We start from the raw sequence: 24807 nt of genomic DNA, 5'->3' as shown, positions 1-24807 counted from the left end.
TCTGTTTAAATTAAGGAGAAACACTGGCGGCAGCCCTACTAGTTTTATATAAGATTGGATGTTGCAGAAGCCATTCTGAGGCCAAACATGAAAGTTCATTTAAAAGTGGAGTCATTTAAGGAATATAGAATTGGAAAATGAAGAAGCAGCTCTCAGTTACTTCGACTGATGTATGGAATAGAAAAAGATTACTGTAATAAGTGACGTGTAGGTTTTTTTCCTTAACATCATTGCCATCTTTTCCCCTGCCATTATATTTTATATTCATTCTTTGTTTAGAACTGCTTTTCCATCACTTTTTTTCCTTCCTCCCCCCCCCCCTTTTAAAAACCTGCTGGAACAGAACTAGATTTATCACTGTTTTTTCCTCACATTTAGTAAAATGTCTAATTGTGCTATATTTCACAGTATATTCATCAGTTACACTTTCACTGTTCCCGCAAAGACAAGCAAATATATGGCTATTTGAAGATACCGTTTTAATTACTGGAAAATTAGCTGGTAAGTACAATACTTTTTTCTTACCTAGTAAGTAAACATTATGTCACTATATTTCTGGACTAATCAATTTGGTTATAAGGAAAATATAAATTGATTAGGAATCAGTAGTTTTGAATATATTTTTTTAAAAAATAAATGTTTGTGGTCCAGGAGGTGGCACCGTGGCTAAGGCTGATCCCTGGCAGCACATGTACCAGAGTGATGGCTGGTTCTTTCTCCCCTTCTATCTTTCTCATGAATAAATAAATTCTTTAAAAAAAAATAAATGTTTAAATTATTATAATCATAATCATTGCTATTGTTATTACTTTACCAGAGCACTGCTCAGTTCTAATTTATGGAGGTACAGGGGATTGAACCTGGGACCTCTGGTGTCTCAGACATGAAAGGCATAACCATGATGCTATCTCCCCTGCTCTAATTTTTTTTTTTTTTTTTACCATAACACTGGTGATAAGAGGGACTGAACTCAGCACTTTAGATTCTCAAGCATGAAAATCCTTTTGCATTGCCATTATGCTATAATTCCCCCCCAAAGAAAAACTTTCAAAAAAGTTATTTTTTGTCCGTATTTATTTGTTTGTTTATTGCCTCCAGGATTACCACTGGAGCTTGGTGCCAACTCTACAAATCCACTGCTCCTGTGGCCTTTTCTTTTCTTTTTTTTTTTTTTTGAATTTTTGGATAGGACAGAGAAAAATTGAGAGAGTAAGGAAGACAGAGAGGGAGAGAGAAAGATAGACACCTACAGACCTGCTTCACCTCTTGTGAAGCAACTCCCCTCTGCAGGAAGGTAGCAGGGGCTCAAACCCAGATCCTTGTGTGGGTCCTTATATTTCGTACTATGTGTGCTTCACTTGGTGCACCACTGCTTAGTCCCCTGTGTGTGTTTGTTTATTAATGAGACGGGAGAAGGAGAGAGAGAATCGGAGCATTACTCTGGCACATGCACTGCTGGGGATCAAACTTACAACCTCATGCTTGAGAGTTCAACATTTTATTCAACTTCACCTCCCAGGTTGTCTGAATATAAGTTGATTGAACTTAATTATTATTTCACAATAAAATCATTATCGGTGTTTTTGTATACAGGCAATAATTCTTTATTTTGGTAGTCCCTTCCCCTCTGCCCCCCTCGCCCAAAGAGGAACATTTTACTTTGAAAATACTGAAAAGCGCTTCTGCAGTTCTTTCTAAATCACATCTCATTGGGGTTTGGTAGTTGATGAAAATAGGAAGAGGACCAAACTCTGAACACGTCGTGTGCTTGGGATTTCTGTATTTTCCTAACACTTTTATTCCTGCCTCGAGCATCACTCATTTTGTCTGCGTGGGGAAGAGGTGAGGATGGCTAGTTAGGTCTCTGCTCTGCTGATAGATCTGACCTATGTGCTCCTTGCAAGGAAAAGCTGTTCTGAGGGTCTGAGTCAGCCTTTTATTCCTGCTTTAGCAGTCAGGAAGATGATAGTTTCATCCTAACTTCACCTTCTCAGTCTGCCTCTTGAGTTTGCCCTTAAAGGAGAACTGTCCGCATTTTGTGTCTCTGCTTAATGTGATACTAAATCTGAATGACTGACAATCATCTAAAAGGGAAAAAAATGTTACTTTGTAAGGAAGAGAGAAATCAGAGCGCTTTGGGGTGTTCCATGGTATTGAGGACAGAATCCTGGGCTTCATGCATGTGAAAGATAAGCTTTGCCTAGTGAGGGACCTCCCTGGCTGCTGTAATTGATATTTAACTAGTTTGAAATAAAAACTGATATTTCTGTTAATTTCAAGTCTTCATTATTTAAGACTTGACTCTTGGGAGGTCTAGGAAGTGTTTCAACAGACAGACTGTACATCTCACCTTGCATGAAATCCTGCATTAGGCAGGTCCCTGGTACCGTCTGCGGCACACCATAGACTCCATCAGGGAGAATGCCGTTAGTAGTGGAACGATGCTGTGGTTTGTCCTCTTCTCTGTCTCCTTCAAAACATGTAGAAAATAGACAAGGTAGGAGGTTTAGGATTAGGGTACATGTTTGAGGCTCTTGCTCATTTTTTGGATTGCATTAAAAACTCCTTGAGTTATTAAAATATACTGATCACAGACATATTACCGTTGTCACTGAATTCTTACTTCATAAGTATATTAGAGGATAGTTGACTCAAAATTGTTCACCTAATTCCATTTAGAAATGGAGTACCTGACATTCGAAACACTTTTAATACACCCTTAGTTGTCTGAGAGAGAAACCTATCCACTCGAGTGTATAGTGTTCTGTTCCCAGATTTTGCAAACCCTACCCTACATTAGTTTAAGCCTCAATAAAGGCACTGGTTATTTGTTTATTGCTCAAATAACTGGTCGTTGTATGAGTTGGATCAACTTTACACTTGGCTTGATCAGGATTTCAGTCAAAATAATTTAATGCTGCTTCTTCCACTTTTTAATTCTCCGATCCTTAAATGATTCAGCTTTTAAATGAACTTTCATGTTTGGTTACAGAGTGGCTTTTGCAACACCCAGTCTTATATACGCCCTTACAGAATCTAGTAGGGCTACCGCGAGTGTTTCTCCTTAATTTAAACAGAGCTCACCCTACTACACCTCATTACGTGTGGCTGTCTCCTCTCACTGAGCAGATTACAGTGGTCAAAAGGATAATGAGATGCTTTTGGCTGGCTTCAGCCCATCAAGCATGCACTGTTAACTCCATTATTGTTATAAAATTGAAATCTAAAGAGAATGACATGAACTAAAAGTTGTCAGTGTGTAGTGCCTTGGAGAAAAACTAAAAAAGTGAGGAGGAAATTGTAGATTGCAGAATCAAGTTTTCCCTTGGATGAAGGTTCCTTGCATTATCTAAATGAACAAAGAGTTCTTATTTGTTTATTCCTAATTTAAAATAGTAATCATAAGATACTACTGGTGTCTAGAAATCATTATCACTACTTCCTTACAGTAGCTCACGCTGATCAGTGAGACTGTGCCTAATATGCATTTGTTTGCCTGCTAATGAGGTCTCCTTGTTCCAGATGCCAAATCACAACCAAGCGTTCAGTTTTCAAAAGCTTTAATTAAGCTACCCGACAACCATCACATCACCAACATAACCGGCTATCTCACAGTTCTACAACAGCTTCTGAAAGTGGACAATTTTCTGCATACAACTGGAATAACTCTCAATGAATCAGGTATTATTGAGTTTTTCTAAGAAACATGTAACTGTCTCAAAGTTTGTTATTTAGTCATTATGTTATTTAATTATTCTATTAAAAAGCTTTGAAGGATACAATTCTGAAACATACATTTAGCCATTCAGATATTTATAATCAATTCCCTTTTATGGAAATATATATATATATATTTTTTTAATTCATGAAAATTTTATTTAGAGGATATTTTTATATAAATCAAGTTAAGAAAGATAAAGGAAATATCGTAATTATAATATTGCAAATTTTAACAATACAGTTCAGGGTATATTGATAGGAAATATTTTTGACCCATAATGGTTAGTTATGTAACTAAAGCCTGTGTTTTTACATATGATTTAAATAAATTAAATTCTTATTAAGGTTTTGAAAGCATTGAATTGATTCCTCTTGCTGCAATATGTGTGAAAATATATTCTGGAGGAAAGGAAATAATGGTGGATGGCTCTATTCAAGTTTCTCTGCCCCTTCTGCCTACGAATGACATCAGTGCAGGAGATCACATTCCTGCTTGGACATTTGATATGGACATGGGTATGTAAGCTAGGTGAAATATTCTGGATTTTCTTTTTAATACTTGAAATGCTTCATCTGGAAACATATTCTTCGGAAGTGTCGCATTTTACTGAAACATTTTTCAGCTTTATTAAGGTATGACCAGATGGCCTGTATTTTAGTGTTTGAGATAAGGCATATCACTTCTATTTGATTTTTGTTAGTAGAGCAGTGATGCATTTAATCTATGATGTCACCAGTACTAAGCAGTTTATCAATAATCAACTATTGTTCCCAATTTGATTAATAGTATATAGTTGTGGGGGGAGGAAACGATGCCAATATATTACATTTAAAATAGCATTATTTACTCCCATCCTGGTGCACTTTTCATATCCTTTAGGATTTTGTGCATAAATGAAAAAATGTTTTGATTATTTCTGCTGTTGTGAATTCATTGTGATAGGCAGTGCACACATATCTAAAAGCTTGATTACAGCAATTGAGATACATGCTAATCAGTAATTGTTGTGTTAGAGAGTGATTATTTTTTTCTCAAAAAATATAGTACAGTTTTGCAGTTGGTACAATTTTGCTCCTTGAGTTTGTCTTCCTAAATAGCAGCCCAAAGTACTTTTTTCCTCCTTTGTTTCCCCTGTCTTTATTCTTTTGTTGCAATTAAAAATAACAAAAAACGGGAGTCGGGTTGTAGCGCAGCGGGTTAAGCGCAGGTGGCGCAAAGCACAAGGACCGGCATAAGGATCCCGGTTCGAACCCCGGCTCCCCACCTGCAGGGGAGTCGCTTCACAGGCAGTGAAGCAGGTCTGCAGGTGTCTCTCTTTCTCTCCTCCTCTCTGTCTTCCCCTCCTCTCTCCATTTCTCTCTGTCCTATCCAACAACGACGACAACAATAATAACTACAACAATAAAAAAAAAAAAACAAGGGCAACAAAAGGGAATAAATAAATAAAATAAATATTAAAAAAAAATCTACAACAGAAAGTCCAGTGGTACAACCAGTCGTCCTGGGCAGGAAATGACACAGAACTTAGACAATTTCACAGCACTCGATTTTCTCATCTATTTCCTCTGTGTTCTCTCCCTTCCTGGGATGGGGTTTTCCTTCTGAGGCTCAAGAAGCTGTAGATGCTGTAACTGTCACTGTTTAAAGTCTAACTGCTCGTGACTACGGCACAAATGGTTGCACAGCAATTGTAGGATCAAGTTGTATGTGCTCAGCTGGAATCATTTTGTGGCCTGAAAGTGGAATCTGTTTAGTCTCAGGCACCAGACTGGAGCCTCAAACTGAGAAAAGGTAGTTGTAGATCCTGAAAGGAGACTTGATTGTAACTGGAAGGGGAGGTGAAAACACACAGGTGTTCACTGTGCGAGACAAGCTGTAACATCTCCTCCATGCCTTAAGAAAGCGGGGATGGCACTGACCCAGCACCTCCATGTGTCCACCAACTAGGCTCTCTGAACACTGTAATTTAGTGGCTTTTTTTTTCTCTTTCTGGAGGTTGCATTGTATAAAGATAATACACGCAAGTGTTCACTGTGCGAGACAAGCTATAACATCTCCTCCATGCCTTAAGAAAGCGGGGATGGCACTGACCCAGCACCTCCATGTGTCCACCAACTAGGCTTTCTGAACACTGTAGTTTAGTGGCTTTTTTTTTTTCTCTTTCTGGAGGTTGCATTGTATAAAGATAATCGATGAAATCGGTAGTTTCAGGCTCAATTTCCAGGTCCTCTCATCACTTGTTGCTTCCCCTGGCAAGTAATTGCCATCCTTAGGGATTTTCCAAAGACCATCTCATTACTATAAACTCAACTTGTGGTTGGAATAGATGTGCTTTTCATTTTTATAGATCTTAGTACATAGGAATGCCACAGATTTTAAGCACACACACACACACACACACACACACACACACACACACACACACACACACAATATTACTACAGTTTGTAGATTATTGAAAATCATTTTAAGAGCTTTAACACTTAGATTCTGGTTCACTTACTAGCAATATGACTTTCAACAAATTATTTAGACATCTTTCTTGTTTGTCCTGGCAAAGGCCAGTGTTTCCAGTATATCTTCCATTGACAGAATTTTTGAATTGCTTTATTATAGTTTTGATGCCTAAATTTAAATATGTTGACTCATTGTCACTATTTTAAGTTCTTGACCTTATTAAAACAGTTTTTACATGTTGTGAATACATCATTAAAATGAATCAAATACAAATTTACATCAAGTTATAAATAACTTTTTTGTAGTATTCATAAAAGGTGTGATTTGTACTCAGTTCTTTCTGGATAACATTTTATTGGATTGCATAGCAGATGTAAAAGTTAACAAAAATAAATAGTTTTAAAGAGCTATGCAACAGTACTAGCACAAGCATTTATAAGTATAAAGTAAAAAATAAATTTGTAGGTATTTAATAATAAGTCATATACTATAGCTCCTTAATCACATACCAGAACATGTGAAAAATGAACACTTATTGATACACTTGGATTTCACTACTCATATTTTAAATATGTATCTCAGTAAGCACAATTTTAGCATTGTCTATAGAGTTATAGTTTCCCTAGATATGGCTATAATTCTTAGTTTTATAGTGATTTCATTTCCTCTAGTCATATTTTACTTATATGTACTTTATTTTTATATATCACCATATTATAATGAATATATGTCATCCCATGATAATATATCGCTACCAATTTCATTATCTGAAAAGATTCCTGTATTAATATGACTATCCCTAAAGGACATAGGGACCTAAGGATATGTAAACTATAATCAACTATATGGTATTTTTAATTTACCTTTCTTTTTAGGTGCTTGGGTAAATCATGGACAGGGATTTGTCAAGGCATATAACAGTCATTTAATATGGACATATGATGCTCCACATCTGGGCTACTGGATAGCAGCTCCACTTCCAGGAACAAGAGGTACTACAAAAGTCAAACAAAAAGTTGTTAGGAAAATAATTCCAGTAATCATCCCAGACAATTTAAATAGACCTTGACTTGATTCTAAACATTGCCATGTATGTTATGCTACACTAAAAGAAAAGAAAAAAAGGGGAGGGGGGCGATAGTGCAGCGGGTTAAGCGCACATGCCGCGAAGTGCAACGACCACACAAGGATCCAGGTTTGAGCCCCCAGTTCCCCACCTGCACAGTGGTCGTTTCACAGGCGGTGAAGCAGGTCTGCAGGTGTCTGTCTTTTTCTCCCCCTCTCTGTCTTCCCCTCCTCTCTCCATTTCTCTCTGTCGTATCCAACAACAATGACATCAATAATAACTACAACAATAATAATAATGCTGAAACAACAAGAGCAACAAAAGGAAAAAATTAGCCCTCAGGAGAAGTGGATTCATTGTGTATGCACTGAGCTCTGGCAATCAGCAAAAAACAAACAAACAAACAAAAAATTTCTAGTCCCTTGATTTCAGTTTTTCAGCTTTCTTTTTCCCTATGCTTCTTCTTCTTCTAGCGTTTGCCCTTCTTCCGTAGCCAGTCAACAGCATCAGGTTGAAAGCTGTCAGGAGCTGCTTGTTGCTGGCTTTGAAAGTGACTGGGATCCATGTGGATTCAGTTGGCTAGGAAGGATCGTCAGTTTCCCCAATGAATTGGGTACTCACGGGATGCACCACGAGAAGGTCGATCCAATGCATCCCTCCCTATGCTTATAATAAAAGAATAAATTCCATGAATTCTAAGAATCTAGCTAATAATGTCTGGTGGATATGTAAAGTGTAAAGTTTGTTCAAGTCCTGTATGTTCTCAGTTTATTTTAGAGAGGAAAATTCTACCTAGATTAGTTCAGAGTTTTTGGTTATACCAGTGGGAATAGATTTTGAAAAATTAAAATGAAAGTGTTAATATAGAAAGCATTCAATTGGTTCCAGAGACTTTGAAAAACTAGACTCTAAAAAGCAGGGACCGTGTTTGCAAGGTTTTGGCTTATGTGCGGTCTTTCCCCCACGTTATTCCTGGTCACTCTAGGGGTGAATGATTTGGCTGGTTCATCCTTGAGTCCGAAGCCTTTTGACAGAGGAGTAGGGGCAGGGGGAACTGTTCTTGAATAATATTACCCCCAGACTGGTTTCCTGGAGACGATAAGTGACACCCAAGTGAAGATTTGGTTTGACATGAACAGAAGGTGGATAAAACCCAAACTGTGCCTATTACCAGATGATGTAGTCATATGCTAGTATTTTATGTTTCCTCCACTTACCATGATATGAAGTGATATCATTTGTACCTAAGGAAATCTTTGGTCACGGGGTTGTAGAAACCTCTCAAAAATACTCAAACACTCAATATTTTACCCATTAAATCTTCTTGGAAAAAAATATATTTCTAACCTGTTCGAGTTGAGTCTGCTTGCACACAAGTCTGCTGATTCCCTGGCGGGTTGGGAAAGTGCCCTTGTAGAAGGTGCTGCTGCTCTGTGTTCCGTGTTGCCAGCTTTGCTACGTCAGTGTTACAGCTTTCAGTAATGGGTTAGTCTCTTCACTTTAGTTCTCTTCTACTTTGAGTTTTTCTAATTACATAAGTAGAGCAAAACGTTTCAGTGTCTCTTTAGGGAAGTTTGGGCAAAGTGTAAGTGGACTATGTATGTGACTCCTTTTTCTCTAATTATATGTTCAAGAGAATTCTTTTTCATGTATCAAGTGTCTTGGCTTCCAGCTAAGGAACAGCTGCAACCTGGCTACTTCATGCTGGTTATGAATAGTTCCAGTACATATCCTAGTTTAGGATGTGGACGTTGTTTTACATAGACATTTTTCCTGCAATGTTCTGCCATCTAACTTTGTCTGCTAATAATAACTTCAAGTTTTTTAATGTTTAAAGATGTTTTTCTCTAAAAGGAAGTAATTTCACTTTCATTCTACATTGCCTAAGTGCTTTCACTGAAGGGAAATTGGGTATTCTAGTAGAGGAAATGTGAACCACTCCTCAGATACGACCAAGAGGGGTGCTGTCTGTTTGAACTGAGTGCTTCTGAGACTTAGTCAGAAGGCAGAGGGTGGTTACTTTTGTTCTTCATGAATCAAAATATCATGCAGTCTTGCCAGCTGTCTGGCCTTATCCTCTCCCAGATTTTGAAACTACAATGAATTATTGATGAAAAGGAATGATTAATATTTAACGTACTACTTTAGTTCAACTACATCCAAGTAATTTCATTTACAATAAAGATTTATAGTCTAAGAAGCACTTGGCTGAGAAATGCACTTTCTTCTAAAAACATGCCAGTAACCCACTCACTTATATAAGGTGACTAGATCAATTTGTAAAAATTGAATGACTTTCTAAAATAAGCATTTTAACTTATATGTTGGAAATGATTTTATGTGTATTAAAGTACTAAAATAAAATTGTGGGATTTCTATGTAGTTAGATTTAAAGCTCATATAATGATACTTTCGATAATTGATTTCAGTTTTGCTAGTAACTAACTGGGTGAGCTATCTGATTATTAGTTTTCTTTTTCTAAATTGCAGGAGTTAGGTATGATGAATTCCCAGTGTACATTAATACTTAGCATGTGCATGTTAAAATACTGTAAAAATCTTGTGATTTTTTAAACACAAGTTCCTGTAAGTTGCTAGTTGGCATATGATATACTAAAAGCAACTTAATTACAAGTTGGTTAGTAGTATAATGTCTGTTTATAAATAAATTTTAATACGATTTCTAGAGTCCCTTAAAACACATTAAGTGTAAAGAATTAAAAATCACATCTTTTGAATATTTTTTCATAGATTATTGTAGGGAATTGGTCAGCTCAATATGGTTTGATGAGCCCATGTTTGTTAGATGTCTTAAAAAGTATACTTTCAAATATATTTAAATGAAAATACTCTGTACTTTTTCTACCTTTTATACTCCTTTTAGGCAGACAAAAGCACACGTATACACATATAGATGGATACCTTTTAAACTGCTTCTGTGATGGCAAAGACACATACTGATGCTTAATTTTTTACATCTAGGATAAATACAGAATTGGGGGAAACCCAACCATTTTTCTTCTAAAAATAAGTTCTAGAAAAACTCTAAAGTGATAGTAGTAAGCATTATTCTAGTATAGAAATATATATATATATATATATATATATATATATATATATATATATATATATATTCTTTTTTGCCTCCAGGGTTATTGCTGGGGCTCATACCTGCACTAAGAATCCACTGCTCCTGGAGGCCATTTTTTCTTTTTTTGTTGCCCTTGTTGTTTGTTTACTGTTGTTGTTATTATTGTTGTTGTTGCTATTGCTGTCATTATTGTTGGATAGGACGGAGAGAAATGGAGAGAGGAGGGGAAGACAGTGGGGGAGATAAAGACAGACACCTGCAGACCTGCTTCACCGCTTGTGAAGCGACTTCCCTGTAGGGGGGGAGCCGGGCTCGAACCGGGATCCCTACTTCCGTCCTTGAGCTTTGTGTCATATGTGCTTAACCCACTGTGCTACCGCCTGGCCCCCAGAAATATATATTCTTAAGGTTCAGGTGGTGGAGAACCTGGTTGAGCATACATGCTACAATGTGCAAAGACCTAGGCTTGAGCCCCCATTCCCCCTCCTGTTGGGGGAAAGTTCTGTAAGTGGTGAAGCAGGGCTGCAGGTGTCTCTCTTTCTCTCTCCCTCTTTTACTTTCTCTCTTTCTCCCCCCATCCTCTTGATTTTTGGCTGGGTCTATCCAATAAATAAAGGTGATTAAAAAAATTTAAAATTACTTAAATAAATATGAAAAAATAAATATTCTTAAGAACATAAGGTAAGCAAGCTTCATGTAGTTATAATCATATTTTATTCTGTTGCATCTCTGAATAGGAAAATAAAATTTGTAAGGGCCAGCATAATAGTGGGCAAGGACCCAGGTTCAAGGCCCTGGTCCCCACCTGCAGGGGGAACAAGTGGTGAAGTAGGGCTGCAGGTCTCTCTCTATCTCTCTCCCTCTCTATCTCCCCTCTCAATTTCTGTCTCTCTCCAATAATAAATAAATTAAAATATTAAAAAGGAAATTGTTACTTTTCTTATTTCCTTTATTTTTAAAGGAAATTGCATGCTATGCAATATTGAAAGATTACGTAGAGAGGAGTTTGGTGTCTCACTGAAAGCCTGAGGTGTCTTCTCAGAATACACACCACTATGGGAGGGTGTGTAGCCCAGCTACAGCCCTCCCTTCAGGGCCAGAGTTGTTTTTGTTTGTTTGCTTGCTTTTTGGTTTCGTTTTGCTTGTTTGTTTTTTTAAAAGCAAGGTTTACAAAAATTCAGGAATTTCAGATCTCAACGGGGTAAAGGCAAATGCCCCAAACAAAGCAGAGTGTGGAGGTAACATAATCTACAGACTGTAGACCTGAACTTAGCATATTGTTGCATATCAGCAAGCTGCTAATCCACCTTTCCCACCAGAAATTAAGACTTTGTGTCCTGGAGCTGTTGCTATCCATGAGCTATCGCTCACCAACCTGCCTATGTTTGACAAATATACATAGAGCTTACTAGAAACAGAGTGTCTCAGCTGCTGAGTTAGATATGAAGCCTGAAGTCATCAATCAACTACTTTCATTGTTCTCCTACGATGCACATTTTGGGAGGCCTTAGCAACAAGGCAGGGCCATATGCAGTCTCGATTCAGCTGCTCATATTTCATTAGGCAGTAGTACAAGGTGTTTGATGGGGAAGCTTTGCTCCAACTGGAAAGACTGAGAAATCGAGCAGAGAAAAGTATGTACATGTTTGTAGCTGCCTCACTCAGGTTCTAATTCAATGACAGATAATCTTTTTTTTTCTAATATTGAACTGTTAGGTTCAGGTGTAAATGGAGATACGAAGGATATAACTGCCTACCACACAGTGTTTCTGACAGCCATATTAGGAGGAACAATAGTCATTGTCATTGGATTTTTGACTGTACTGCTTTGTTATTGCAGGTAAGAATAATATTAATCGTTATGTACACACAGAAAGACTATCAGGCTATATATAGTATGCCAGTAGATCTGTGGATTACAAAGTTTGTTTGTAGAAATCAATTATCTTTAAAGTGTAGATTGGAACATAAAACAGACATAAGATTCTGTTGTTTGATCTTTAAAATACATAAGTTAAAGCAAAAACAAATATAGTCTAACAGTAGCATTGCCTATTTTAGACATATGTTATTTGATGGTTTTAAAAAGTGAGCCTTCTAAAAACTTTATTTTTCATTCATTTATTGGACTTCCCTTCTACTCTAGGGATAAGTGTGGTACTCCACAGAAAAGAGAAAGAAATATCACTAAACTTGAGGTTCTCAAGAGAGACCAGACAACTTCAACAACACACATAAACCACATCAGTTCAGTGAAAGTTGCATTAAAAGCAGAAGATAAGTCACAATTATTCAATGCCAAAAACTCTTCATACAGCCCCCAAAGAAAAGAAACATCAAAGGCAGAAGCAGAAGAAAGAGTTTCCATGGTTAAAACTCGGGACCATTTTAAAATCTATAATGAAGATGTTTCATTTGTGTCAGTCAGTCAAAATAATTACTCAAGAAACCTAGCACAGTCTTTGGAGCCCAACATGGGGCCTAAACAACCTAAACATATTAACAGAAATCTAGTCTCATCTCTTGGTGACACTCAGGAGGACAAAGGGTGTCTCCCAAGTAATGAAGAGGTATATGGCCGGTCCCACATTCCTGAACAGCTCATGCATATCTACAGCCAGCCCATTGCCATCCTTCAAACTTCTGATCTTTTCTCCACTCCAGAGCAGTTACACACTGCAAAGTCAGCGACTTTGCCAAGAAAGGGACAGTTAGTCTATGGGCAATTGATAGAACCAGTCAACAGAGAGAACTTTACACAGACATTGCCCAAAATGCCAATGCATACTCACACACAACCCCCAGATGCCAGGGAAGAGAATATTCCACTGGAAGGTCAACAGAGCTTGCCATCTCAAACTTCAGATTGGAGCCGCTATTCGAACAGTTTACTGGAATCTGTCTCTGTTCCTGGAACACTCAATGAAGCTGTTGTAATGACTCCCTTTTCCTCAGAACTTCAAGGAATTTCAGAGCAGACACTCCTGGAGCTGTCCAAAGGAAAGCCCTCCCCTCATCCCAGAGCTTGGTTTGTGTCCCTTGATGGGAAACCAGTTGCACAAGTGAGACATTCCTTTATAGACTTGAAAAGGGGCAAGAGAACCCAGAGTAATGACACAAGTCTAGACTCTGGGGTAGACATGAATGAACTGCACTCAAGTAGGAAACTGGAGAGGGAGAAAACATTCATCAAAAGCATGCATCAGCCCAAGATTCTCTATCTTGAAGATTTAGACCTGAGCAGTAGTGAGAGTGGAACCACCGTGTGTTCGCCTGAGGACCCAGCCTTACGTCATATCCTTGACGGAGGGGGCGGAGCTATCCTGGAGCATCCTGGGGAAGAGTCCCCAGGAAGAAAAAGCAACCTTGAAGATTTTGAAGTCAGTACATCACCTACAAGAAAACGGGGCAGACCCTCCCTAGCCAAAAGAGATAGCAAGACTAACATCTGGAAGAAGCGAGAAGAACGTCCTCTGATTCCCATAAATTAACAACATGTGTGGCTGTGTCTCTGGAGTGTCGTCCTGTTGAGTCTTGCTTCTTGTGAATTGCGGTATAAACTTCTTAAGAAGTAGAGGTTGAGCAATCTCATGGTTCCTGGACATGTCTCAAGCAGAGTAAATAGTAAAATGGTAGTTCAGTCATGGAAAAGATACCGAGAGCATTTTTCTGGTCTGTTTCATTTTGGGTTGTAAAATTTGAAGCATCTAAGAGCATCACATCTAAAAGAGTTTAAAGATATTAGTTATCTAAAAGTTTTGCTCATGTAGCCAATGTAACCCTGACTCCTACAACAAACATAGCCCTTCCCTAAAGCTTCTTCCCCGAACGTTTTCTCAGCTTTGATGGCTCACCTGTAAAACACTTAGGAGTGAAGCTGTGTGTTTTAGGCATCCTGTTGTGAAATGTTGCTTTTATATTTCTCCCTTATCCATACATGAACCACTATATGTTCTGAACTGGTATTACTCTAGAATTTAAATGCCAAACTTTTTTTTGTTTGTTTTTCATGATAAACGTGTGTAACATCCCAAAAGTAAATTTCATGCTTTTGTAAGGTAGACAAGAAGCTACTTGACTGTTAGAGAGGGAAGCACCAGCTTTTGGGTTGGCTTTGGCTATAACTTAATAGGATAAATGGAAGTTATTAGTTACTTAGAAATTAATGCCCTGATTTTTTTTTTTAATACAATGCCAGAGATTGGATGGAGGGTCTTACTGCTCTTCTGCTGATGCAGCTAAACTTTCCTGGCTCACTTTTAATGTAATGTTATTATTTTATTTTATTTTATTTATTCAGAGAGAGAGAGAGAGACCACCCATAGCACTGAAGTGTCCATTAATGCAGTGGGGGCCACACTGAAACCTGGGTCACATACATGAAAAGTGTACACTCGCAAAGTGCCACAGCCTTCAGTTGTTAGGGAGGGAGAGACACCAAAGCACAGCTCTACCCTCTGTGGAGTTGCCCCAGTCCGACCTTGATGCCCATGTGGTGCTGTGGATCCAGCCCAGGCTTCACTCACAGGAAGCACTTCATTCCCTTGCCCCACTGATCTTTTTTTTTTTTTTTTTTAATTCCCAATTTTCTTCCTCTCCAAAAAACAAGCAAACAAACAAAAATGTAGCTTAGTTGTCAAGGAAACTTTACCAATATGAAATGCATGTCTATAGTTTGTGACTCACTGATCCGTGCGAAAGGCCAAGAAGCCGTCAGTTTTAAGATATTTCTACTAAGCGTTTTTCAGAAGCTGGGGAGATGAGTCAGCTGACAGAAGAAACACTTTGCAGGCCTGAGGCCCAGCATTCTCCCTCTTGTACCTAGTATGACCTCTCTCTCTTTCTCTCTCTCTCTCTGTCTCTCTCTCTCTCTCTCACACACACACACACACACACACACATAAAATGCATTAAAAAAAAATCAGTCGGGAGTCGGGCGGTAGCACAGTGGGTTAAGCGCACGTGGCGCCAAGCGCAAGGACCAGTGTAAAGATCCTGGTTCGAGCCCCCGGCTCCCCACTTGCAGGGGAGTCGCTTCACAGGCGGTGAAGCAGGTCTCCAGGTGTCTGTCTTTCTCTCCCCCTCTCTGTCTTCCCCTCCTCTCTCCATTTCTCTCTGTCCTATCCAACAACACCGACAGCAAAAAAAAGCAATAATAACTACAACAATGATAAAATGAGTCACTTCAAGGCTACTAAACTTGATTTAAATAAAATTGGTGAATTGGAGCTGGAGAGATAGCTCAGTGCATCAGAGCACAATGGTTTGATCCCTAGAAGCACCATATGCCAGAGCTGACCTCTCTCCCCCCCCTTCTCACTCTCTCTCTCTCTCTCTTTCATATACATGTTTTTAAAAGGCTAGTGAAAAATATCATGGTGGATAGAAAGTACACCAAAATTAGCAAAATGTAAAGGAAATAATATTTCAGTTTTTTTTTTTCTGAAATGCCAATGAGCATAAAAAGAGATGCCATTTCCCTGAAATTTAATACCTGTAGGATATTAGGTATATATCCACGTTCTGGTTTTGGCGTTTTGTTTTTTTCTTTTCTTTTTTAGATTTCATTATCGTTTTATTGGAGAGATGTTGATTTGCAGGGCTGTTGTCCTGAGGGTCATGTTTTCACATCTGTCTGACGTGGCTGTATCAGTTCCTTTGACCGAGTCCTCACCCTCTTAGCCTCTAGAGTCCCAGCCCTCCCTTAGTTCTCCCTCCCCCTTCTGAGTATCTGTATCTGCAATAAACTAGTCCACTGAGGATTCACCATGTATTATACTTTGTTTTGTTTCTTAGATTCCATTTATGAGAGGATAATTCAATATTTGTTCTTCTCTTTCTGGATTTTGTTGTTGTTTTTGGTTTTGTTTTTTTGCCACCAGGGTTATTGCTGGGACTCAGTGCCTATATGACTCCACTGCTCCCACATTCACAGCAAGCAGACTATTTCTTTCCCTCCTTCTCTCCCTCCTTCCCTTCCTTCCTTCCTTCCTTCCTTCCTTCCTTCTCTTTCCTTTTGATAGAAAGTGAGAGACTGAGGGAAATAGAGAAGGAAGAGAGAGACTTACAGGAGAGATACCTGGAGCACCACTCCATCTATCATGAAACTTTCCCTTGAGTGTGGGAACCAGAGGCTTGAACCTGGGTCTTTGCACATGGTGAAGTATACTCTCTACTAGGTGAGCCATTACCATTAACTAGCCATGACCCCTTCTTCTATCTTATTTTGCTCAACATGATTCTCTCTACTTCCATCTATGTTGTAGGCTAGGAAAGTATACCATTGTTTCATACAAACTTTGTAGCATTCCATTGTGTATATAAGCCACAACCTCTTTAACCAGTCATCTGCTTTGGCTATCTGGCTTGTTTCCAAATTTTGACCATTATAAACAGCAATGCCGTGAACATGGGTGTGCATAGAATTACTTTGTCACTGTTTCATTAGGGAAACATAATATAGTTGTTGTCACATGGGTATGATTTTTCATCTTTTCAGAGAGGTGTTTTTGTGTTCTTTGGATAGATGCCTAGGAAAGGAATTGCTAGGTCACTTGGCAGGGCCATTATTAATGTTTTCACAAATCTCTAAACTTCCTGCTGTGATTATGAAATTTGCATTCCCGTCAGCAGTGTAGAAGGGTCCCTTCTGTCCACATTCTTACCAGTGCTTGTTTATGTCCTCTTTGATGTAGGCCATTCTCACAGGGGTGAGATGGGATCTCATTTTTGTCTTGATATGCATTTCTCTCAAAATCAGTAAATTTTGAGCATTTTAATATTCCTGTTAGCCAACTGAATATATCAGTGAAGTCTGTTCATTTCTCCCCCCCCCATTTTAATAGGATTGCTTTATTGTTACCTATTTTGTGAGTTCTTTATGTATTATGGTTTGACACGGCATATAAATATCTTTTCCCATTCCATAGGGTTTCTCTGTTTGGGTGGTTGTGCCTTTTGCTGTGTAAAAGCTTTTCAGTTTGATGTGATCCCAATGTTTTGATATTTTCTTTTCTTTTCTTTTTATTGGACTCAAGTCTCCAAAGACATTTCCTTACGCCAGTCCTTGAGCTTCAGGCCAAGTGCACCTAACCCGCTGCACTATCACCCAGCCCTCAAAGATGTTTCCAAAGCAGATATTATATTATTAAATTATGTTTGAGATAAACAGTTTCAATTCCATGGGAAAAATAGTTTTTTTTTCTTAAATACCTTAGAAACTTTCAACATTTTTAAATGATACATCCTTATTCCTTTTATTGGAATAAAGAACTCATTAGAAACAGCCAGCAACTGGTTTTAATTACATGTCTTCAGTTTAGAATTTTTATTCAAGTGTCCTAAAAATGGAAGTTCTTTATTAATCAAAATCATCTCATTCAGGAAAAAAATCTCATGAAGGAAAATCTTCGAAGCAGCTTCTCCTTTCACTTGGGGGGAAGTGCAGTAGCGTTATTTTGTTCATTCTGTTACTGAATATGGGAGCAACATGGAAATCCAAAGCACGTTAAGTGGAAAGAAACAAAAACAGATGTAATAGTTTTAATCAGTGCACAGGTGAAAGAAAATAGTTATTGTCCCAGGAATATAAAATTTAGACAGACAGACAGACACACACACACACGCACACACACACACACACACACACACACACAGAGACACGCACACACTTCTGAAACACTTAACCTATCAGTTAATATCTCCACCTTCTCTAGTAACCAAAAGATCTTAACTGAGTGAGGCACACATTTGCTGTATTTTATTGTAATTCATATTGGAGACAACTCTTTGGAGGAATACCTAAATTTCCTTTTTAATAAGGAGGCAGATCATAAGATCCCAAATTAGAGACTTCTTATTGGTCTTCACAGAAAGATGTATTCTGAGCAGCATAAGCGAAAAAGACTTGTCAGGTCAAGGAGTCAGTGCTCTGCTGAAGTGCCTTTGATATAGATTTGCTTTATTAGAAGGATATAGCATCTTTCTTGAATGTGCATTTTCCTTCTGTCAAATCAAACAGGTGTGCAGTTTTTTTAATAGAACTCTAGTGTTTCAAGTTGGAACAATGAATTTTGCATGCAAGCACCCTTTCTCTTTTGTGTACCCTTTTTATAATCCTGTGCATATTAATACCTAGTTTATGTTGGAATGGAGTTAGAAAGCAGTAGGGTGTCGTACTTCAATACTTTAAGTGTTTATTTTCTCACCTTTAGATAAAAAAAATGTTTCATCTCTCTGTTTGATAAAAGAATAACCATGATGATAAAGGATACTGTCATTCTGGTATGCCCTTATTCCTTCTTGTATAACCAAAATAAATAAATAATGTATTCCCAATGGCTTTATAGAGCCATTCTTTTTGTCTCCAAATAAAACCTTATCTTTTTTTAAAAAAACAAACAAACAAACAACAAAACCACTGCACATTCTGTTCTCAACTTGGAAGTATAGGCAGTTTATCTTTTCTGATAAAAAATGTGTAACTTCTCATTTGTGAGTAGTCCACAAAATTCCTGGAAAAAAAAAAAAGCTGAAGCCATCTACTTTTTCTTATCCAAGTGATAAGAAAACTACAATATTCGCAAATTTCATAGATTTTTAAATTGAAAACCGACAGTTTTTTGCAAGTGTAAACTTAGAGAACTTTGCTCACAGATTGTTACCATTTGTGGATCCTTTGTATTCTTTGGATATATCTTAAAAGCAAAATTATCCCTTGATGAACTAATGAAGTCATTTACTAAAGCACAGTTATATGTATTTTTGAATACATATTATGATCTCGAGACTTTATACAATTCATTTTAAAACCCATTTTTATGTCATTTATGCAGTTGTCTAAGGATTACACCCTTTTATAATACACAGTATACCACAGAGGTCACAAATGTTGGGGGAATACAAGTACTTCTTTGCTTGGGCAATCATTTCAGATCACTTTTCATATGTTTGAATCCTCTGGTGTCCATCCATGTAGAGTTTTCAAGATTTGTTAGTCATATATTGTCCCTCAAAACTTCCCAAATAGGTAAAGAACAAAGTTACATACTCATTTAGAGGAAGTTGCTTATTCCTTTCTCCGTGTACTGGCATTGCAAAGAATTCAACTGTGTTGACTGCCATCTCTTCCCAATTTTGACTTTTTTTTTTCTATTTCAAAGTATTTCTATATCTTAATTCATCAGAGGAATCTCACCACTCAGCAATGTATTGCCATTGTTGCTGTATTTACTGCTCAAAACTGTAACAATCTGAAATGTGTAAAATGTTAAACATAGACCATTAAAGATACTCGAAAGATGTATTTGATGTGTTGTTCAGTTGGGCTAAACTAGAAAATACCACTTCCTGAATTGCCAACTATTTTATTTTTTAATTGAGACCATTCCTATTCTAGGTGTCAGTGGTAATAGGGATTGAATTTAGGACGTTTGGTATGCAAGGCCTGTGTGCAACTGCTATGCTATATCCTTGGACATAAATTGCCTGCCGTTCAATCTAGTGAATATTGACTCTTATATGTCCCATAGGAAACATAGTAGAGTACATTAATACCCTTTGTTTATATAACAAAATTTATTTTTCTTCATTTTCTAACCAGAGCACTGCTTAGTTCTGGCCTATGGTAACACTGGGGATTGAACCAGGGACCTGGCATCCTCAGGCAAGAAGTGCTTTTTTGGGAGTCGGGTGGTAGCACAGTGGGTTAAGCACAGGTTACCCAGTTCGAGCCCCCGGCTCCCCACCTGCAGGGGAGTCGCTTCACAGGCGGTGAAGCAGGTCTGCAGGTGTCTGTCTTTCTCTCCCCACTCTCTGTCTTCCCCTCCTCTCTCCATTTCTCTCTGTTCTATCCAACAACGATGACAACAGTAATAACTACAACAATAAAACAACAAAGGCAACAAAAGATAATAAATATTTTAAAAAGAAGTGCTTTTTAAAAATGTCATTTTCATTTTTTTTTCAATTATCTTTATTTATCAGATAGCCAGAAACCAAGAGGGAAGTAGGAGATGGAGAGAGAAAGACAGAGAGAGACATGCATGGAGCCAGGTGGTAGTGCAGAGGGTTAAGGAGCACATAGTAGGAAGCACAAGGATCCCGGTTCGAGTCCCGGCTCCCCACTTGCAGGGGGGACACTTCACAAGTGGTAAAGCAAGCTTGCAGGTGTCTGTCTTTTTCCCTATTTCCCCCTCCTCTCTCAATTTCTCTCCTAGACAATAAAATCAAAACATGGCCACCAGGAGCAGTAGATTCGTAGTGTAGGCACTGAGCCCCAGCAATAACCCTGGAGGGAGGGAGGGAGGGAGGGAGGGAGGGAGAGAGAGAGAGAGAGAGAGATATCTGTAGACCTGCTTCACCACTGCTAAATTTTCCCTCCTGCAGGTGGGGAGTGGGGACTTGAATTTGGGTCCTTGTGCACTGTAACATGTGCGCTCAACCAGGCGCACCACCATCTGGCCCCTAAGAAATGCTTTTTTATAACTATTGCTCAGTCTCCTCAACTTTTATTTTTATTTTATTTTATTTATTTTTTTTGCCTCCAGGGTTATTGCTGGGGCCAGGTGCCAGCACTATGAATCCACTGCTCCTGGAGGCCTTTTTTTTTTTTTTTTGTATGCCACTGCCTGGCCCCTCTCCAGTATTATTGCTAAGGCTCACTGCCTTCATAACTCCATCCCCACCTCCCACCCCACCCCACCCCAGCCCAGCCCCACTGGGGGCCAAGGATTTTAACCTTCTGTGTGCAAAGTGATGTGTGTATTCTACTGGGTGAGCCATCACCCAACACCCATTTTCCCCTTTATATTGACTATCTTTTTTTAAAGTTCTTTATTGGGGAAGTTTTTCATTCGATAGTCAATACAATAGTTTGTACATGCATAACATTTTCCAGTTTTCCATATCACAATACAACCCCCACTAGGTCTTCTGTCATCCTTTTTGAACCTGTATTCTCCACCCCCACCCCAGAGTCTTTTTTTTTTTGCCTCCAGGCTTATTGCTGGGGCTCAGTGCCTACACCATGAATCCACTGCTCCTGGAGGCCATTTTTTTTCCCTTTTGTTGTCCTTGTTGTTGTAGCCTTGTGGTTATTATTGTTGTTGATGCCGTTCCTCAGGATTCTTTTTTTTTCTATTTTAATATTTATTTATTCCTTTTTGTTGCCCTGGTTGTTTTATTGTTGTAATTATTGTTGTTGTTATTGATGTCGTTGTTGGATAGGACTGAGAAAGATGGAGAGAGGAGGGGAAGACAGAGGGGGAGAGGGAAAATAGAGTAATAGAGAGACACTTGCAGACCTGCTTCACCGCTTGTAAAACAACCCTCCTGCAGGAGAGGCATTGGGGGCTCAAACTGGGATCGTTGAGCTGGTCCTTGTGTTACGTACTAAGCGCACTTAACTCAGTGCACCACCGCCCAGCCCCCTCAACAACATTTTTTACCACTTTATAGTAGATTAGTATATTAACTATATATATACATACTATATGGTATACTGACTATATTGTACCTCATATATATTAGACATACAGTATACAGTATATTAACTATGTTGTAGACTAGTATTTTCCTATCTGTGTTGGGAAAGTTCACATGTTGAAAAAGGGATTTTTTTTTTTCTTTGGTGACACATTTTTGTTGTTGTTAACAGCTCATATTTCCTGGTTTTCAAACCTATTCTTGCTATAGTTGTAAATAATATTTCATAGTTCTGAAGGGACAGCCTAATTTCCCACATGATTTAGCCTTTTTTATTTTCATCTATTCTTCAGGTTGACTAGAAGTTTCATAATTTACGTGTTGACTGGGTTTTAATCCTTATAGACCTTATTAAAACACTAGACTAACTGTAGACAGCCTGATTCAAAACAAACTAGATAATTGCATTCCCAGGAGTCTTGGAGTTCATTACTCTAGGATGCTAAGTTAAAAAAACCTTTCCTAAATACAAAATTGAAACACATAATTGTTTCAACATGGAGTAGATGTCTCAAAATGACTTCAACTTTATATTGGGGCGTCGGAAAAGTCATGACACATTTTTGCTTTGAAAAACATAGAAAAATATGTTATGACCTTTCCAATGGTCCAATATAGCGATAGGAAAACAAAACAAAACAAAACAAAAAGATATGTACCAAGGGCTAAGACATGGAGGAAGACAGGAAGAGACAAGCAAGCCAAGGCAGGTTTGTTGGAAAGAAAGTTGGAGGTGACCAGCAGATAATGAAGTCAGACTGGGATCAGGCTGGTGCAGTTCATCACGAATCAGTGGGTTTGTGTCCCCTGGGAAGGGTGGTGGGCTTGTGGAGTTCCGGGAGGAGGAGGCGGAGGAGGCTATGTTTTTGTGGTTCAATCATATCTTGTTTTGTTTGCAATCTCAGGGACTATACTGGTTAATTCCTCCTTCCCAGGTCTGTGGTCAAATCTCTGGGAGATGTCTGGAGCTGTCATGTCCGTTTCCTCGTTCTGAGATCTCTCAAATATCCCCCTGTACCATTCCGGAAACTAAATCTTGTCTTCCATACCCCCCCACCTTTTTTTTTTTTTTTTTTTTTGCCACTAGGGTTATTGCTGGGGGTAGGTGACAGCCCAACTCTACCACTCTCAATGGCTTTTTTTTGTTTGTTTTTCTTTCTTTGATAGAAAGGTTGATGATATAGAGAAAAATACAGCTATTAGTTATCTTTCCTTTCTACCTTTTTTTTTTAACAGCACACTGCTCAGCTCTGGTTTATGGTGGTGCAGGGGATTGAACCTGGGACTTTGGAGCTTCAGGCACGAGAGTCTCTTTGCATAACCATTATGCTATCTACCCCTGCCCTTAGTCATTTTTCTATGATACTACATTTAATGAATTTTTAATCAAGTATAAGGGATAAGTCTTTTTTTAAAATATTTAATTTATTTATTCCCTTTTGTTGCCCTTTTTTTTTTTATTGTTGTAGTTATTATTGTTGTTGTCGTTGTTGGATAGGACAGAGAGAAATGGAGAGAGGAGGGGAAGACAGAGAGGAGGAGAGAAAGACACCTGCAGACCTGCTTCACCGCCGGTGAAGCGACTCCCCTGTAGGTGGGGAGCCGGGGTTCAAACCAGGATCCTTATGCCAGTCCTTGTGCTTTGCGCCACCTGCGCTTAACCCACTGCACTAAAGGGATAAGTCTTATGAGTCCACCTTCTCAATCAGTAGGGCTATCTTGATTATTATCTTTGCAAACTAACACGTATACAAAAGATGATCAATTATCAAAGTAGTCCCCAGGTGCTAGGGTCCTCCTAACTACTTCTGCAGCAGTTTTTCTTTGAAAGCATTAGGAGAGGGGTAAAAAAAAAAAAAAAAAGAATACTTCTCTCCATAGGTACAGAGCTTCCCTAGAGAGAGGAAGCGACTTGAAATTGATAAGACTAAAATAATTGCTCTCAGTGCTCTGCTCACAGGAACTGTTTGGCAAGTAGCAGTTAATATGTTAAAACTTAATAGTCAGAGACTCAAAGCTTCTACTGCCTTTGTTTGCCCTTCCTTAACAATGCAGAGTAGTTTCAAGGTTTGTTTTAGGAGGGAATTCACAGAAGCACCTTCAGGAAGACCTGAAGGTCTCAAGTCAGTTTCCATCCTGTTTGCCCTGAATTAAAGCTCTGCTTTTAGACATTTTATCTTCATGCAAAATCTGTTGTTACAGTGTTTGACATTGAGTCACCAGATAGTAAGCCTATATTTATCTTCAAGGTAAAAAAAAAAAAAAACACTGAAAAGGATTTTTGGAGCAAAAAAAAAAAAGACTGAAAATATTTTGAGGGTTCTCAGAGATCTGAGATCAGTGCATAACTGCACATCTGCTGTCATGCTAAGTTTGCCTCCCATATTTTGTATGAAATCTCTTGCAATTCAATAAACATTTAGCTTTTACTTCTTTTCTTTTTAAATTTGGTTTATTTTATTGAGAGAGATACAAAGACCAGAGCAGTGCTCAGCTCTGGTTACGGTGATGCTGGGGTTCGAACCTGGGACATTGGAACTTGAGACATGAAAGTCATTTGCATAACCATTATCCTGTCCCCTGACCCAGCCATTCAGCTTTCTAGAGAGATTTCACTGTTACTGAATATGCATGAGGGACGCACATGGAGCAGTGAAGGAGGAAGGGGACACCCGCCTAGCCAGGCAGATCAGCAGAATCAACCCTGGCGATCAACGGGGTGACAGATGTCACAACCAGATCATCCTCGCATCCAACCAAGGGTGAAACTTGGACTGGAGTTGGGGAACTGAACTAAAGCGAGGACTTCGGAATGGAAGTGGGGAGCTTGCGGGGGTGTTGGGGCCCTTGGTTGGGGGTGAGAGTGTGTTGCTGACATTCATGATGTGCCATGTGTAGGCAATTGTGCTGCAAACCACTAACTTCCAAATAAAATGAAAAATACACACACACATTGGGGAGGAGTCAAAGGAAAAAGAGCACTTATGA

At 38.6% G+C, this 24807-nt stretch overlaps 1 protein-coding gene across 3 annotated transcripts in view; it reads left to right on the top strand.

Annotated features, from left to right (window-relative positions):
* Positions 1 to 19639, top strand: part of FAM171B (family with sequence similarity 171 member B) — a 66068-nt gene extending 46429 nt beyond the window's left edge. For all 3 annotated transcript variants that reach the window (XM_060177610.1, XM_060177609.1, XM_016191047.2), the window contains 6 exons: positions 409 to 501; positions 3523 to 3681; positions 4066 to 4236; positions 7054 to 7170; positions 12052 to 12175; positions 12482 to 19639. In XM_060177610.1, the coding sequence (XP_060033593.1) occupies positions 409 to 501; positions 3523 to 3681; positions 4066 to 4236; positions 7054 to 7170; positions 12052 to 12175; positions 12482 to 13826 (2009 nt within the window). In that variant the 3' untranslated portion in view covers positions 13827 to 19639. The remainder of the gene's footprint in view (positions 1 to 408; positions 502 to 3522; positions 3682 to 4065; positions 4237 to 7053; positions 7171 to 12051; positions 12176 to 12481) is intronic.
* Positions 19640 to 24807: the final 5168 nt, after the last annotated feature.

The sequence above is a fragment of the Erinaceus europaeus genome, chromosome 18 (genome assembly GCF_950295315.1).
Source record: "Erinaceus europaeus chromosome 18, mEriEur2.1, whole genome shotgun sequence".
NCBI lineage: Eukaryota > Metazoa > Chordata > Mammalia > Eulipotyphla > Erinaceidae > Erinaceus > Erinaceus europaeus.
The sequence above is the reverse complement of the archived record's forward strand: the minus strand, read 5'-3'. Positions and strand labels throughout refer to the sequence as shown.